Source organism: Gopherus flavomarginatus, chromosome 6 (genome assembly GCF_025201925.1).
Source record: "Gopherus flavomarginatus isolate rGopFla2 chromosome 6, rGopFla2.mat.asm, whole genome shotgun sequence".
Taxonomy (NCBI): domain Eukaryota; kingdom Metazoa; phylum Chordata; order Testudines; family Testudinidae; genus Gopherus; species Gopherus flavomarginatus.
Genome location: NC_066622.1, coordinates 107,241,135 through 107,259,173, shown reverse-complemented (window position 1 = coordinate 107,259,173; position 18,039 = coordinate 107,241,135). Strand labels below are relative to the sequence as shown.

The 18,039-nt window shown below is 43.2% G+C and overlaps 1 protein-coding gene across 4 annotated transcripts in view; it reads left to right on the top strand.

The window, feature by feature from the left end:
• PLCE1 (phospholipase C epsilon 1) overlaps positions 1-18,039 on the top strand; it is a 346,810-nt gene that overhangs the window by 247,364 nt on the left and 81,407 nt on the right. For 2 of the 4 annotated variants that reach the window (XM_050959260.1, XM_050959257.1), the window contains exons 7-11: positions 2,040-2,248; positions 6,683-6,724; positions 8,369-9,044; positions 9,663-9,845; positions 10,943-11,060. In XM_050959260.1, coding sequence (XP_050815217.1) covers positions 2,040-2,248; positions 6,683-6,724; positions 8,369-9,044; positions 9,663-9,845; positions 10,943-11,060 — 1,228 coding nt within the window. The remainder of the gene's footprint in view (positions 1-2,039; positions 2,249-6,682; positions 6,725-8,368; positions 9,045-9,662; positions 9,846-10,942; positions 11,061-18,039) is intronic. The other 2 variants (XM_050959261.1, XM_050959258.1) reach the window with 1 other exon arrangement.

Below are 18,039 nucleotides of genomic sequence, written 5' to 3'. Positions count from 1 at the left end.
CAGAGGCAGGAGGTTTGAGGAGATGATCGAGAACCATGCCAAAACCACTCCAGAGCTGACTTTCAGATATCTTTTCTCCACCTTAACTGGACACTTTCCTCCAGCAGTGGAACTGCGGCCCTTTTTTACATCTTCCCACCAATCCTAGCAATCTCCAGGGTGATTGCAAAAGTTAGACAAAATTAGATAGGATTCATCTTGGTAGTTAGCTCCCAAAATAGTTCTTGTTGGCAGTCTTTCTGCAACACCAGCCTGACTTCCAGACCACCCACTTTTATTGTACAAGATATATGTCAAGTACTCCATCTGAACCCAAAGTTGCTGATGCTGAAGGTTTGGATATTGGCTGGCTGAACGTCATGGAAAAGCACTGCTCCTTGCATAATCAGGAGATCCTGACATCAGGCAGGAAACTATCCATAAGGAAAACTTACTCTTCTAAACATAGAAGGTTCTTGATGTGGGCAGCCCAACGTGGCCTGGACCCAATGTAGGTCCCAGTACTGAAGATTCTGGTCTACTTGTTGCAATTAAAACATTCTGGGATTTTAGTTCAATTAAGATCCATCTGGTGGCAATTTCAGCATATCATCCACCAGTTCAGTCTCTTTCAATCTTCTCTCATCTGTCGGTATCCAAATTCCTTAAGTGCCTTTTATATGCTCACTCATTGGTTAGAGACCCTGAATGGGATTCAGTGTTGTCCTTCATAGGCTTGTAGAGTCCCCTTTGAGTCCCTTTCCAACATCTATCCAACATGCTCTCAAAAACAGTGTTCCTGGTTGCCATCACTTCAACTAGAAGAGTCAGTGAGATCCATCCGCTCATAGCAGAACCTCTGTCTACCTGGTTTCATAGAGACAAAGTGGTCCTGAGACGTTACGCAAAACTCCTTCCCAAGGTGGTTTTAGAAATGCATTTGAATCAATCAGTGAACTAACGTATTCTTCCCATAGCCACGTTCCAGGCAAGAGGAGAAGAAACTCCATACCTTGGTTTATTGGGTTCTTTGAAACTAGATTGATAGGATCAAATCTTTCAGACTGTCCCCATGTTTATATGAGGCTATAGCTAGCCACTCTAAAGGGCAAACCATTTCATCCCTAAAATTTTAAAATGTATCACGCTATGCTACCAGGTGGCTGATGTTCATCTCCCACTGACAGCTTGGGAATCATTCTGCCAGAGCTCAGGTGGCATCCTCAACATGGTTCTGCAATGTGCCAGTATCTGAAATCTGCCAGGCTGCTATGTGGAGCAACCTGCTCACATTTGTCAAGCATTATGCACTGAACTTTTGGGAGAGCTGTGCTCCCATTTGTCTTAAACAGTTGCAGCTGATTCTCCTCATGTCCACCATCCTTAAGAGGTGACTACTTGACAGTCACCTACAGTGGTGGCTTACACATACCTGAAGAAGAAAAGTTACCCTACAGTAAAACTGAATCCTTGAGATGATGTTAGCAGTGTAGATCCCATGACCTGCCCTTTGCTCCATCCACAATTTGAGTCTTCAGCTAACACAAGCTTCAAATTGCAAGGGAACTGAGGGAGGGTCAGTTCTTGGGCCCTTTATCCTCTTCCAGGGGAGCACAAGAAGGCACAGGGCACATGCATGGCCCTAATAGGAATTGCTATTAAAAAAAAAAATCCAATCTCATAGACGTGTGATACAGCCATATCTATAGTGGGATCCACGCTGACTACAACATCTTGAAAAATCACAGTCATTATAAGATAAATAACCATTCTTTCCATTTTTTCCTTTCAAATAATCCCTCAAGTGTAGAGATTGAAGCTGAGATTTTCAGAGTCTAAAGAAATTAATGTTATTTATTTGTTTATATTATTGTAATGCCTAGAAGTCCTAGTAATAGACCAGAATTAGGTGTCCAACTCCTGCTGAAAGTCAATGGTTGATCTGTGCCTCACATGCTAAGGCCCCTTTGAAAGTCGCAAGTTAAACTCTATTTCTGTCAGTTTACTTAACTATGCACTATTCTAACTGTTCATTATATTAACCATTTGGGCTTTTTTAGTTTGTTTCAGATTACAGTGGGCAAGATAATTTCTTGCAACGAATAGGCCAAGATGGTTTAAATAATATGGAAAAAGAATCAACAGCAAACAGTATCTTTCAAACCATTCGGAGTTGTAACCGCAGTTTGGAATCTGAAGAAGTTGAAGACAATTTTAGTGAAGGAGGCAATTCAAGAAAAAACTCTTTGAAGGATAGAAACCGATACCAGTAAGTTTTACATTGTATAGGTTACTGTGCTATTTTTCTGTGTGTTTCAAGATTTTTCATGTTTAATTTACTGTTGTCTGAGTCTCAGTTATGGTAACAACATGAAACTTTAATATAAGTATCCTTTAATTTTGCCCCTTCCAATTTCAGCTGTTTTCCCAGAGTTATGCTTGATATTAGGATGTTCGTATGCTTGGAATCTCTCAATAGTTTTACCTTCTTTTGTGATGTAATTACTTCCAGGCAAATCCCTTTCATCTTGCCTAGAGAGATTTAGAAACCCACAGTTACATTGTGATTTTGATCAGTTGTGCCAGAAATAGCACCTTGGCATTTCTGTTATCAAAGCTCAGAACATTATATCCTGTGGGTTAGAACAGCATTCTACCCTAGTTAATATAAAGGTTATTTAGTATTGTTTATAAGTCTGCTACTTTTTAAGGATATGTTCATTTGAAGGTCATAATTATCTCAGGAAGTATCTTTGAAAGCTATCGATATTTCGAATTTTCATACTGGATCAGTCCAGCTATTTAGCATAGGTGTTTCATTATTTATGACACGTGAAAAAGCTTGGATTTGAGCAACCTCAAATTCCCAGTTCCCACTTGTACAGCGAGAGGTCCAGCTGTAGATCAGTATCATACCAGTATACAGTACAGTATTGGTCACATGGGAATAGTGATAAGTCCAAAGCCTGCTAAATCATTTCATCTTCCAAAGTGTTGCTGTGTTTTTCTAGTTGTCTTTCTGATTGAATTTAAAGAGGAAAAAATTTTAAGGGGAATGAAATTTATATATCTAGCTTCTAATCTGAGATCAGTCTCCCATAGTGCATTTCTAACTAACCACAGCTATTCAGCATAGAAACAGGAGAAAAATGCAGTTGGGTGAGATGATGGTTCTATGTGCATCACAGTCTTTCCCAAGGAGAAGTGTAGTTCTGTTTTAAGGAGAGGAACTTTTGTTTTTACAAAGAGCTTTAGTCGAATCTAATAAATTTAAAATGTCACAGTAGCAGATAGTTTACAGGAAGCATGCTCCCTGCCTCTGTAGGGGTATTAGATAAAGTAGTCTGATCCACATGACAGATAGGAAAATACCCACATGTTTAGAGGCATCCAGACTGGTTGAGCCACCTATGTATAAAGTCCAGTAAGTGAGCATCTGAGAAGGTACTACCAGCTTCCTGTGTTTATTTCATTTACATGCAATTGTAAATTTCATTTTAAAGAAATAATCTTTGTTTCCTGAAATAACATTTTCTAATAGAATTATTAACATCTGGCCTTAGTTCCTTCTGAGCAGCGAAGCAGTAACTGATGCCAAGAAAGGCTGTCCTACTTCACTGTCCATTTACGTCATCCCTTGATTGCGGAAGAGTGCTGTAGAAAACCCATAGTCTTTAGAATTTCTTACAACTTGCACGCTTCCTTCCCCAAATTATTTTTCTTAACTAACATCTAACATTATAAAACTAGTATTTAATTCACAGCTCAGATTTAAAAGAAACTTGGGAAAACAACATTTCACTTATTGAAGCAAAGTAAAGTGATGGTAGTAATGGTAAAACAATATAAGGGAAAGTAACTTCTCCTGTAAATGTTTAATCATTGCCTTGGATCATATGTTCTATATCTATATACATAAATGAAATTAAATGAATTCATCTTTCTTTGAGCAATATCAGTCTGTCCTGTCTGCTTCCCTAAAGACTTCATCCCTCTGTAGCCAGGCCCTCCTGGCCGACAGCAGTCGGAGCTTGAAGTCTCCTTTCCCTTCCCACTGTCCTGTTTTCTCCTTCTTGTACACACTGAGAACTCTGAGAGAGACAGGAGCTTGCAGCAGAGAAGAATGAGGCAATACCATGTTGCTCTTTTTTTGTGTAGTGGCTGGAAAAGCAGGATTGTTTTAAAATATTGTGCACTGATGACAGCTTTTCCAGTGAGATGGGAATAATATTTTGCATGTAGTATGTGAGGTCATTAACTTATGATGTTCTGTTTATGTTAATATTTGGTTACTTAGTAAAGTTAAAAAGTATTTTAATTATAGTTATTTATTTAAACTAAAGATTGTTTAGTAGTAGAAATCTTGATTTTTGTAAGGGTGATATATGAAACTCTAATATTTTGGAGTCCTTGTGGCACCTTAGAGACTAACAGATTTATTTGGGCATAAGCTTTCATGGGCTAAAACCCACTTCATCAGATGCATGGAGTGAAAAATACAGTAAGCAGGATATATATACTATAGCACATGAAACGATGGGAGTTGCCTTACTAAGTGGGGGGTCAGTGCTAATGAGCCAATTTGATTAAGGTGGAAATGGACTTTTCTTAAAGTTGACAAGAACGGGTAAATACCAAGGGAGGGAAAATTACTTTTGTAGTGCTAACGAGCCAGTTCAATTAAGGTGGAAGTGCTAATGAGTGTGAAAATAATGTAATTGGAATATGCTTCATGCAAAAGGTCTCTTGTAAGGTATCATTATAAAGCTTATAACCTACTGACTGTGTTCATCCTGTTTGTATGAATGTATCATTCTTGTATCTGAAACTAGGAATATGAAATATAACTCTGAGGTCCTATTCTAGTTATGTAAAGTGTGGGCCATTAATGGTGGTTTAGAATCTTGTTGGCTCCCATCAACTAGAACAGCTGACTGTAGATGGGTCTGTTTACTTACAAGCCTTCCTGTGAGTCGGGTGGGGAAGAATGAAGGCTTGGGGTCTCACAGGACAGGTGACCATGCCACCTGGTACTGGAATCCATCTTAAACCTGGTGCTTTTCCATTTATAAGGAGGGGTGGGGACCCAAAGAGACAAAAGATTCCCACCTTATGCCAAAGCTATATAAGGGGAAGGAACAGAACAAAGGGGCTGCAGTCATGAGAAATCCCCTAGCTACCACCTGAGCTGGAACAAGGACTGTACGGGGGGAAGGACTGGGCCCAGACTAGAAAGGAGTCGAGTCTGTGAAAGAAGCTTATTGGAACATCTCTAAAGGTGAGATTTACCTGCATTTAGTTCCCTTTTTGAAGTGACCCATGCGTAATTTTCCCTCTACTGATACTCACAACTTCTTGTAAACTGTTGAGAATAGGCCACTTCCACCTTAATTGAATCGGCTTGTTAGCACTGACCCTCCACTTGATAAGGCAACTCCCATCGTTTCATGTACTATAGTATATATTCTGCTTACTGGATTTTTCAGTCCGTGCATCTGATGAAGTGGGTTTTAGCCCACGAAATCTTATGTCCAAATAAATTTGTTAGTCTCTAAGATGCCACAAGGACTTCTCATTGTTTTTTCTGATACAGACTATCACAGCTACCACTCTGAAAGCTGTAATATTTTTATGTTTGGAGGAAATGTCACATAATTTGCTTCAGTGTTATAATTCAAAATGAAAATGAAGATCTTCAATTAATTGATTTTTCCTGAATTAAATACAGAACTGAGGCCATGAGTCCACAAAAATAGATAATTTAGCTTGATCTGAAGAATATAAAGGGCATCTAGCAAAGTAAGGGAATATGTTTATCAGTTTTCCTACTCTTACTAGTTGATAGGATGTTTAGCACTCTGTGATCAGAGACTTGGCTATTCACCTGGAATTTCCTGACATGCCAAGTATATGTCAATGATTCATTTTTATTAGGGCTTCCTCTTTTCAGGGATAAAGCAGGCTGGGTAGAAAGACAGAAAATTGCCAAAGCAAGTACAATTACTTGTCATCTCCTTCATATCTCACTCCTATGACAGACAGGATAGGGTTATTTTTCTAATTTAAAATGCTTATATCAAATTATTTCAAACGTGTGACATTTAAATATTGTCAAAATCAATGTATACCAGAGTAAATTGAGATAGAAGCTCTTCCTAATTTTCCTGTGGTTTAATGTTTTCATACACAACAGCATATAAGAGTGGGAATCTATAAAAGATGGGTGTCATTGGAGAAGGGGAAATTACATAATCTACTTGTAATTTGATGTCCTTAAAAGTGATATGGCTGTGAGAGTCGCATTCACCTATTCACTCCAAAGGAAGAACTGGAATTTTATTTTGATTCATTAGAAATCTTAGAAATTCATTAGAAATTTTGATTGTGGATGGAAAAGAACTGACCTACAGAAGCTTGCCTATAGTATATGTACTTTTTCAAGGTTTGTTAATCTACTAATTTACGCCGAAGTTCTAAATTTTGCCACATAATCCTTTTAATGATTGATCGTACTTTGGAGACACAAGCCATATTGTATATGTATGAATCAACACTTTTAAAGCACAGTAATTTCTCTTTAGAATAAGCATGAAAATCCACAGGATTTTTTTATATATTGCATCCCTTTCTATTTCCTCCCTAAAACTACATTCTGTTCTAACATTTCCTTTTATCTGTTTCCTTCATTCCTAATGCATCTCAGTACAACACATGCAAAGAAAGCCTCTGAGTCAAACCGAGTTCTGTAAGTTTGTTCTTAGCACTTCCTAAGCTATATTGCTTGTGCTAGCTACTGCCAGAAATTAATTGTGCATTTTTTTGTGGTTGCTTCCTATAAATCTGAATCCTTCCTGTGCTGCAAGATGTTGCTTAGAGCATGAGCAAGGCTCTGCCATTCCTGTCTATCCTGGGCTGCTCTTTGCAAGTCCTCTCTGTTGTTAAATGCTGTAAATATTTTCTAGGATATGTGTAGGGTTGGCTGCTTTTTTCAATTTGAAAAAGTTATTCTTGTATGGTCATAACAAATACTTTAATGTTTAGACACGGGGTGAGATGCATTGAAGTCAACAGCAGTGTATACTAGCTGAGGATCTGGCGTATGATTGTTCTTTTTACATTCAGTACAGCAGTACATGTATGTTTTTAATTTGGTAGAAGCAGCTCCTGTAGGGAGGAGATTTTGGATAAATGAATTCTGTTCTCATAAACCATATTCGTTAATTTAGATTTTTCTGCTTCATAGCAGCTGTTTCTAAGAACAGTAAAGGTATTCAATATATTTTGATTGAAAGCTACAAACATTGTGATTGATATGTTACTGATATAACATTTCACATGTTCAAAATAGAAATATTCACTAATTAATTCTCACAACACTCTTCTGAACAAGGTATGTGTTGTTGTCGTCACTATTTTATAGATGATAACATTGAAGGTATGTCTATGCTATGAGCAAGGGGTGTGATTCCCACCTCACGTATGCATACTCATGCTAGCTCTCATTGAGTTAGCACACTAAAAATAGTGATGTAGCCAGGGTGGCACATGTTGCGGCTAGTAGTGGCATGGGCTAGCCGTGCCGAGTACAAAGCCTCCTGAACCCTATGGTACTTGGAATAGCTTGCCCTCTGCCTGTGCTACCCCAGCTACACTACTATTTTCAGATTGCTATCTTGATGGGAGCTAGTGTAAGTATGTCTGAGTGAGCTGGGAATCACACCTGTAGCTCCTAAATGTAGATGTAGCCTAAGACAGAGAGAGTAAGTAACTTGCTCAAGGCCACACAGTGAATCTCTGAAGAGTAGAAATATAATGCAGGAATTAGCCCTCAATCCACTAGGCTGTGCTGCCAATGTCTGCAAATGAGATTTGGACATATTGCAGCCAAAGCTATTGTATGGATTGGATTTAGAAACTGTAATCACTTTGGTTTTAGATCCCCTCTGAAAGTTGTTCATAATTAATAACTTTTTAAATGTGCATTTTTGTACATGTGATGTTTTGGGGGGAAACCTGAAAAAATTGTCATCATACATTTTTTCTCTGTCTCTAATACAGTGATACCAATCCTAATCAATCTGTTAATTAATTAATTTGTCCAAAATTACAGTAGTATATAGGTATATATACCTATATAATATATAATATTCTATATACTATATAATACAATATTGTCAAAGTCTTTAAGCATAGATGTCCTTGTACCTCTAAACAGTACAATGTTAATCTGCTGCTGAATTTAAACTATAGTAGAACAGGTTTTAAAGATAGTATTGTAGCTAAACGTGCATAGAGTAAATGAAAACATGTATATCAGATGTTCCACTATGTATACAGTGTATATACAAATACTGGATAATGTAAGTGTTGTATCCTACTTCACATACAGGTTTATAATTGGAGATCTCTCAGATTCAGAAAATGACATATCTGAGCAGTCAAAAGAGTGGGACACAAATACAACTGAAGAGCAGCAAAAAGCATACAGTCATGGAATAGAACTCATTCCCTGGTATGTGTTATCAATCAGAGCTGATGTCCATCAGTTCATGCTACAAGGGGCAACTGTCATACATTATGACCAGGAGATGCATCTCTCAGCACGCTGCTTTCTTCAGCTTCAACCTGACAATAGTACTTTGACATGGATAAAACCCACCACAGCTTGCCCTGCAAATACTAAAGTAAAACTAGGTGTGCTAGGTAGCACTGCTGAGCTTGGTAAATTTCAGTTTCTTGGCAGTACTGGATTGAATGGACTGGTGGAAGGTTTCTTGGATTTGTTTTCAGCAAAGGCTGTGTACATGGGGCACCCTGGCATTGATATGCACACTGTGTGTGTTCAAAATAAACTGTGTAGTATGTCCCTTGAAGAGAATGGAGTAACTCTACTATATGGACTTCAAACTACTGATAACAAGTTGCTGCACTTTGTGGCTCCAAAATATACTGCCAAAATGCTGTATGATGGATTGCTAGAATTAACAAAAGCTGTAAGAAAAATGAGGAAATTCCCTGATCAGAGGTTGCAGTGGCTACGGAAACAGTATGTCTGCCTTTATCAGGTAAGGTACATTGTAATCATCTAGTGTATAAATAAGTGAAAGTTTCCAAGATACCAATAATATGCATATTCATATCTGTTTTAGGCAGGTTAAGGTTGAAAATACAAAACCTGACTCTCCACCATTACATTTATTTGACATTGGCATAACTCCACTGAAGTCAGCAGATTGATACAAGCATGAAACTAGTGAATCTGGCCTTTGATATTGCAGTTAATCAAAGGCTATTTGATACACTAAAATCAAGTATTAAAGAGATCTTTTGTATTAAGCAGATCTTAATACATCATAAAATAAAAAGTGAAACTGGTATGCTAATTGGGCCTTTGAAGTTAGTGTTTAATTAAACAGGAAGCAATGCCCAGAACTACACAGGAGCTCAGATCTTGAGCAGTGAAAGGTGGGATAAAAACACAAAACAAAAAGCAAAACATTTTGCCAATAATAACAACAAAACAAGCAGCAGTACTTTAACTATAAGTGAAACTTGCCTTGCTTTTGATGTTCAGTCTTTCACTGATTTATAGTGGGTATCTTCACTACTATTTCAGAAAATGTTTGAGTCTTTCTGCAGTACTGTACCTAGTCTTTTTTTTGTAATGATGAGAATTTTTGTAGGAGGATGGCAGGTTTGAAGGCCCAACTTTGGCTCAGGCTGTTGAACTCTTTGGAGGCAGACGCTGGAGTGCAAGGAACACAAGCACAGGGGCCCTGACCAGAAGCACTGAGAAACCCAGTGTGCAGAGAAACAACACTCTGGGAATAAGCACAGCCAAGAAAAAGAAGAAAGTACTCATGAGGGTAGACTGTTTTGTTATTAATGTACTAATCCTGTGATCTAGCCAGTTTAAGCTATTTATAATACAGTTTTTGTATAGGTAACCATGTAGTCTGAACCAGAGAAAAGATCAGTATATAATAATACGGTTGTTATAACTTTGAAACTGTGTTAATTGCAATGGCAGTTCCCTGGGTTATTATTTATTTAGGAGTGGCTTATTTTTCCTCACACTACGGGAGGCCCTGGATTTTGGGGGACAGCATGTAGAACAATGGGGTGCAGACTGATTGAGACCTTTATTTGGTACCTCCCCTCTGAGCTGTTCCAGTAATTGGAGATCAGCTGAGCACAGGAGTTGCCCAGGCCACATGTTCTTTTTCATGGACATACATCCTTTTCACAAGTGGCCAAGAGAAGGGTCATGTACGTACTGGTATGACGACTCTACGCTACCCAAAGATTCCTTTAGTCAGGGGGATTCCTCAAGGGGCCAGATGCACCTGCTCTAGGACTGTTCTATGCCAATGGAATAGCGCAAAGCCAACCAGAGTACTCCAGAAAAACAAGGCTATTGTCTCGTTCTGTGTGATGTCACACTGAGGTGACAGCCAAAAGTTTCCGCACTCCTTTGTGTAACTTTCATGAGATTTAAATTACCTCTTTTCTATCTAGAGCAGGGGTCCCCAACGCAGTGCCCGCGGTCGCCATGGTGCCCACAGGGGCATCTAAGTGCGCCCATGTCCTGGCCGGCAGTGGAGCATCCGCCGAAATGCCACTGAATTTCTGTGCCATTTCGGTGGTGATGCCTCTCGACGCCACTTGCCGCTGACAAGTGATGTCATTGAGAGGCGTTGCCACCGAAATGCTGCAGAAATTCAGCGGCATTTCAGCAGATGCTCCACCACCGCCACAGTCCTTCATTTGGTGCCTGCCAGACGAAAAGGTTGGGGACCACTGATTTAGAGTGATGGTGACAATTATCAGCATTTACAGCAGCCTTCTTTAGTGTTTAATGTAGAATAGCTGATTCATGTCCAGTTTTGTCATTCACAAAAATAATATAGGATAAAACAAATAACATTTTAAAGATGTTTATGACAATGTTCACTGTTTCCAGGGTGAAAGCGGAGATGCTACTGATGATGAGATGGCAACTCGTAAGACAAAAAGCTATAAGGAATATCGTAATAGAAGTGGTTCTGACCCTCAAGACATTGATGAACAAGAAGAATCAGGTAGATATAATAGGTCCAGGAGTTAGATCCCTTTTAATGTTTTGTTTTGAATAATTTTGACACAGCTAATGATGGGTGAAATGTTACAGTGGGCAAAAGTCTCAATAGGCTTTATTCTATATAAAAATAATAATTATTTGTTTATTAATAGGAAGTTACAGCTCTGAGACACACATTTGTGGTGTGATAGTGTTGTCAGGATGGTATTTTGTGCAAATACTGTAAGCTTTTTACATTTATTTGTACTGTTCTTTTTCAAATACTTGCTGTCATAAACAGATAGTTAAGGGTTAATAGAACAGGAGTACTTCATGTCTCTTTTGACTGTAAAGCGTTAACAAGTTCAGTGAGCCTGGCTGTCACCTGACCAGAGGACTAATCAAGGGACAGGATACTTTCAAATCTTGAGGGAGGGAAGTTTTTGTGTGTGCTATTAGTTTTTGGTGGTGGTTCTCTCTGGGTTCTGAGAGTGACCAGACGTGCAACCAGGTTTCTCTCCAATCTCTCTGATACAGTCTCTTATGTGTCCAGAATAGTGAGTACTAGGTAGATAAGGCGAGTTAGGCCTATGTTTGTTTTCTTTATTTGCAAATGTGTATTTGGCTGGAAGGAGTTCAAATTTGTATTTTGCTGAAAGGATTTTAATTTGTACTTGTATACTTAGGCTGGGAGGGTATTCCCAGTGTCTATAGCTGAAAGACCCTGTAACGTATTCCATCTTAAATTTACAAAGATAATTTTTACTGTTTTTCTTTCTTTAATTAAAAGCTTTTCTTGTTTAAGAATCTGATTGGTTTTTTTTTATTCTGGTGTGAGATCCCAGGGGACGGGGTCTGGATTCACCAGGGAATTGGTGGGGAGAACGGAGGGAACGGGGGGAGAGAGGTTAATTTCTCTCTGTGTTTGGATTACTTTCTCTCTCAGGGACAGTCTGGGAGGGTGAGAGAGAAGGAAGGGGGAAGGTGGATTTTCTTCTCTGTTTTAAGATTCAAGGAGTTTGAATCACAGTGATCTTCCAGGGTAACCCAGGGAGGGGAAGCCTGGAAGAGGCAATGGTGAGGGAAAGGGTTTACTTTCCTTATGTTAAGATCCAGAGGGTCTGGGTCTTGGGCGTCCCCGGTCAAGGTTTTGGTACCAGAGTGTACCAGGCACTGGAATTCCTGGTTAGTGGCAACGCTACAAGTACTAAGCTGGTAATTGAGCTTAGAGGAATTCATGCTGGTACCCCATCTTTTGGACGCTAAGGTTCAGAGTGGAGAATTATACCATGACACTTGCTCATGTGAATTCCATTCTAGGTGTGTGCGCGCCTACACGTGCAGTTGTCAGAGATTTTTGCCTTAGTGGTATCCATTGGGGGTTGGCTGTGGCACTGTGTTCATGCATCGGTATATTAGGTGCCATGGCCCTATGCCCTCTCAGTTCCTTCTTACCGGCTGTAGTGGCTAGTCAGAGCGCCTTTCCCTTGCCTAGCAAGGGTTAGCGGTTCTTTCTTCTTGGACTTTGAGCCTTAGAGCCTTGTAAATAGTTTGTTTACAGTAGTTAGTTAATAAGTAGTTGTTAAGTAGTATAGTTAGAGAGAGAGAGAGTCCCAATGGGGACTTTGCCCCAGGCGGGGCATGCCCCGATCTCTGGGTTTTAAGCCCTTCTCTTTCTGCAACAGGCGTGTGCCTGTTAGTGACCCCCATAGCAGCTGTCCAAAGTGCTTGAGGAAATCATATGTGAAGGACAAGTGTCGCATCTATAAGAACTTTCGTCCCAGAACTCAGAAAGAGTGAGACATCCATTTGAGGGCCCTCCTCATGGAGGCTGCTCTCTGCCTGGCTTCTGAGCCTTCCTTGCTGAACTCTACTCCTAGCACTCCAGTCGTGGCGTGCCGTACACACCTGGCACCGGGCTTTGGCTGGCACCACTCCCCATTGCTGGTGCCTAAGAAGAAGTCAAAGAAATGCAGCTCCTCAGCATCAAGCAAGAAGGACCAAGGGGCATCGGGCAAAGGACCCAGTTCGGGCCGCCAGCCCAGAGCCACGTGGGGATGACTCCCTGATGGGGCACCCTAGCCCCACAAGGGATCTGCCACTGACTCCCAGGAGTGGTAGGGGACTCAAACTCGTGGCAGGGCTGACACTTCCCAGGCTGTCCCAGAGCCTAGGGAGCAAAGGCCTTTATCAGCACTACAGGTACTGTGTGCATCACAGGACACAGCAAGAGCTCTCTACAAGGGCAAGCCAGCCATAAAGACCCCCCCAAAGGGCAAGCGAACGCTGCCAGTCTCTGGAGCTGAGATGACACTTTCTGTCTCCACGCACCAGGTCTCTATCTTCTGCAGGACGCCCTAGATCACTGACACTGCGATCGCGGTCTCCGCCCTCTCAACACAGGTTACCCAGAGAGAGGCGTCAGTCACCATATCGCCGGCACCAATCATCCTCCCACCAGCTGTCTCCTCTGCGCAGATCCCCATCTCCTAGACCATGGAAAAGTCTGCAATGTGGTACTGATCCCATTGCCCCTGGCACCAGTCCACCTACTCAAGACACTAGTCTCCTGCGGTGACAGTTAGCTATCAGACACAAGCTTTGACAGTCCCTCCATAGTCACTGGAAGGTGATTCCCCCGGCACAGAAAGGGAATTCAGTCCTTCACCGAGGCAACACCGGCATGACTGAGCACCTGACGTTGTGTCGATCTCTGCGACACCGTCTTGGCAGCAAGGCCAGTGGCCAGCACAGTGACCCTACTGTAGTGTGTGGGGCATGCCTGTGATGCCAATGCCTCTTTCGCTCCATAATTCATCCACTGGTGCAGAGCAGCAACCAACAGCACCAAGCTCAGTGCACAAAGTGCACTCGGAGGCTGGGGTAGAGGACAAAGCGCTCACCCCGAAACCCTCTTCCTCTGTGGGGGATAATGCCCTGGGGTCTCCCCCGGCGACCCAGTTGTTCTTGTCCCCAGATGAGGTGGTGACAGGACCCTCTCATGTCACCCCACCACATGATTTTAAAGAACATCAGGCCCTGCTTCGTAGGTGGCCACAAACTTGGGCTTGGAAGTGGAGGAAGTGGCCAAACAGGCGGACACTCTCTTTAAAAGCAGCAAAGAATCCTGTGGCACCTTATAGACTAACAGACGTTTTGGAGCATGAGCTTTCGTGGGTGAATACCCACTTCTTCAGATGCATGTCAAGAAGATGCATCTGAAGAAGTGGGTATTCACCCACGAAAGCTCATGCTCCAAAACGTCTGTTAGTCTATAAGGTGCCACAGGATTCTTTGCTGCTTTTACAGATCCAGACTAACACGGCTACCCCTCTGATACTCTCTTTAATGTATTCTCAGCATTTACTCCCACTCATATCACATTACCAGTACATGATAGGGTCTTAAAAATAGCCAAAGCCCTCTGGCAAACTCCATCTTCCAGCCCTACCACCTCCAAGAAGGCCGAGAAAAAATATTTCACCCCAGCCAGGGGTTCTGAATATTTGTATGCCCACCCACCTCCGGGCTCATTAGTCATCTCTGCAGCCAACGAGAAGGACAGATGGGGCAAACCAGTTCGACCCCTAGAAATAAGGCAGCCATGAGGCTAGACCTTTTTGGAAGGAAGGTTTATTCAATAGCCAGTCTTCAGTTCTTGGGGGCTAACTACCATGCTCTCTTGGGGAAGTACAACTTTAACTTATGGAACTCCCTCTGTAGGTTCAAGGAATCCCTGCCCCAGAACTCAACCCAGGAATTCGTGGCCCTGGTGGAGGAGGGTACGGCAGCGGCTGGGTGTTCCCTCCAAATGGCATAGGACGTGACCAATTTGGCAGCTTGGGTGGTCATATTGGTGGTGTTCATGAGGCAGAGCTCCTGGCTTCAGACCACTGGGCTGTCCTCAGAAATGCAGACCTTGATTCAAGATCTTCCCTTTGATGGGAACAGTATTTTTGTGGAGCAGACCAATGTGAGGATACACAGTCTGAAGGACACTCGGGCCACCCTTCACTCGCTCAATCTGCATATGTCGCAGTTGGCAAGGAAGCAGTTCCAACCACCCCCGACACCAAGGCCTTGGCAGCCTCAACAAGGGCCTGCAAGGAGAAGAGATAGAGATGCAAGTTTTAATCATTGCTGCCCTCCTTCCTCCTGCTCACCTGCACAACCCAGCCTGGCAAAACATGATGGGGGCCAGAAGCTCTCATTTTGAGAGTGTGCTCAAGAGCCGTGCCCCAGCCAACTCTCCAGATTCGCCTCGTTCTTTCCTCAACTGTCTTCATCCCTACCATTTGGTCTGGTCGTGGGTCACCTCAGACTGTTAGGTGCTAGAGACTGTATCTCAGGGCTACACCCTGCAATTTCACGCCCCCAATCCTTCCCCTTCCCTCTTCAAGAAACCCTCTCACAAGCAACTTCTCGTTCAAGAGGTTGAAAACCTCATGCAGCTGGGGTCGGTGGAAGAGGTCTCTCAGGACATGAGATGAAAAGGGTTCTCCCGTTATTTCCTAATCCCAAAAGCAAAAGGGGGGCTGGGACCCATTCTGGACCTCCGGAGTCTCAACAAGTTTCTCAAGAAGTTGAAGTTTTGCATGGTCTCCCTGGCTTCCATCATCCCCTCCCTGGATCCGGGAGACTGGTACGCCACCCTTAATCTGACGGGCACTTATTTCCATATCTCCATCTTCCAAGGTCATAGACGATTCCTCCATTTTATAGTGGGTGGATGCCATTTCCAGTTCATGGTGCTGCCCTTTGGTCTCTTGTCTGCCCCAAGGATATTCACAAAATATATGACAGCAGTGGGCTTACCTGAGGCGTTGAGGGGTTCAGGTCTACCTGTATCTCGACGATTGGCCATTAAGGACAAATCTCGGGAGCAGGTACAGATGAGTCTCGATCTGGTACGTTCCACCTGCCACAACCTGGGCCTGTTGATAAACTAAAAGAAATCGACCTCAAGGCCAGTGCAATGGATAGAGTTCATTGGGGCAGTTCTCGACTCCACACGAGCCAGAGCCTTCCTTTCGGAGGCGTGTTTTCAGGCCATGTTGGACCTGATCTCCCATGTGAAAAACTACCCACTACCACTGCTCACACCTGCCTGCAATTGTTAGGCCACATGGTTGCATGTACATACATGGTCTGGCATGCCCATCTCTGTATCCGCCCACTGCAAGCGTGGTTGGCGTTGGTCTACATCCGCAACAGGAATGATCTAGACTGGGTAGTCAGGGTGCCATTTCACATCCGGTCATCCCTGGATTGGTGGTTGAGCCCTGAGTTGGTGTTGGAGGGAGTTCTCTTTGCAGCCCTGGCGCCACCACTGACCCTGGTTTCCAGTGCCTCGGATCTGGGCTAGGGAGCCCACCTGGGTGAGCTCAGCATGCAAGGCCGCTGGTTGTGAGACAATCTGGCCTTCCACATAAATATCAGGGAGCTCAAAGCAGTTCCCCTGGCCTGCCAAGCTTTCCTGCCCCACCTGAAAGGCAATGTGGTGTAGGTCCTGATGGACAATACCACTGCAATGTGTTACATCAACAAGCAGGGTGGAGTCAGGTCGTTGGCCCTTTGCCAATAAACTCTCTGCCTGTGGGACTTCTTTGTGCAGCATGCCATCCATCTGGATAGTCACACATTTCCCCGAGGCCAGGAACATGTTAGCAGATTGCCTCAGCAGGATCTTCTCATCTCACTACGAGTGATCACTCCATACAGAGGTGGTATAATCTTCTAGAGGTGAGGGAATCCCCACGTGGACTTGTTCGTGACCCATCAGAACAAGAAACGCTGTGTGTTCTGCTCAAGCTGGAGAATGGACAGGGTCTCCCTGTCAGACACATTTTTGCTCCCATGGTTGGGGTCTCTGATGTATGCCTTCTCACCAGTGCTGTTAATCCACAGAGTCCTCGTGAAGATCAAACAGGACATGGTAAAGGTGATCCTGATAGCCCCTGTGTGGCCTCAACAGCACTGGTTCGGCACGCTGCTGGACCTTTCAGTGGCAGCCCCACTGTAGCTGCCTCTCTGGCAGGACCTGCTGTCCCAGAACCATGGCAGTCATTTGCAGCCAAACCTGGCAGCACTGCACCTGACAGCATGGCTACTGCATGGTTAAATGCAGAAGAACGGGAAATCTTGGCCAGTGTCAAACAGGTCTTGTTGAGTAGCAGAAAGCCCTCCACCAGAGTGACCTACCTGGCCAAATGGAAAAGGTTCACGTGCTGGACCTTGGACCACAGTATCCAGGCCGAGCAGGCCTCACTGCAGGCAATCCTGGATTATCTTCTGCACCTCAAGCTCCGGGGGCTGTCCCTTATCATCAATCAAAGTCCACTTGGCTGCTATTTTGGCCTTCTACCCTGTGCTCCAGGGCAGGTCAGGTCAGTCTTTGCTCATGGCATGATGGTCCGGTTTTTGAAAGGTCTGGAGCATCTCTACCTGCACATCCTCCCTGGGACCCGAATCTTGTGCTGTCACAGCTCATGGGTCCCCCTTCAAGCCTCTGACTTCCTGCTCTACTTCTCTCCTGGAAGGTTTTGTTCCTGGTTGTGATAATGTCTGCCCGCAGGGTCTCTGAGATCAGGGTGCTTACTTCGGAGCTGCTGTATACAGTGTTCTACAAGGACAAGGTCCAGCTGCAGCTGCATCCAGCGTTCCTGCCCAAGGCAGTTTCACAGTTTCATACCGGCCGGGACATATACTTACCTGTCTTCTTTCCGAAGCGTCATAAATCAGAAGAGGAGCGCAAATTGCACACCCTGGACGTCAGGAGGGTGCTTGCCTTCTACATTGTCAAGACTAAGCCAGTTCGCAAGTCAATGTAGTTGTTCATTGTGGTGGCAGATAGATGAAAGGTTGCCCAATGTCTGCTCAGAGGATTTCATCCTGGATCACAGCCTGCATCCATTACTGCTGCGTGGTGACAAAAGTGCCTTCGCTGGCGACTGTGACTGCCCACTCCACTAGGGTGCAGGCTTCATTGGTGACCTTCCTAG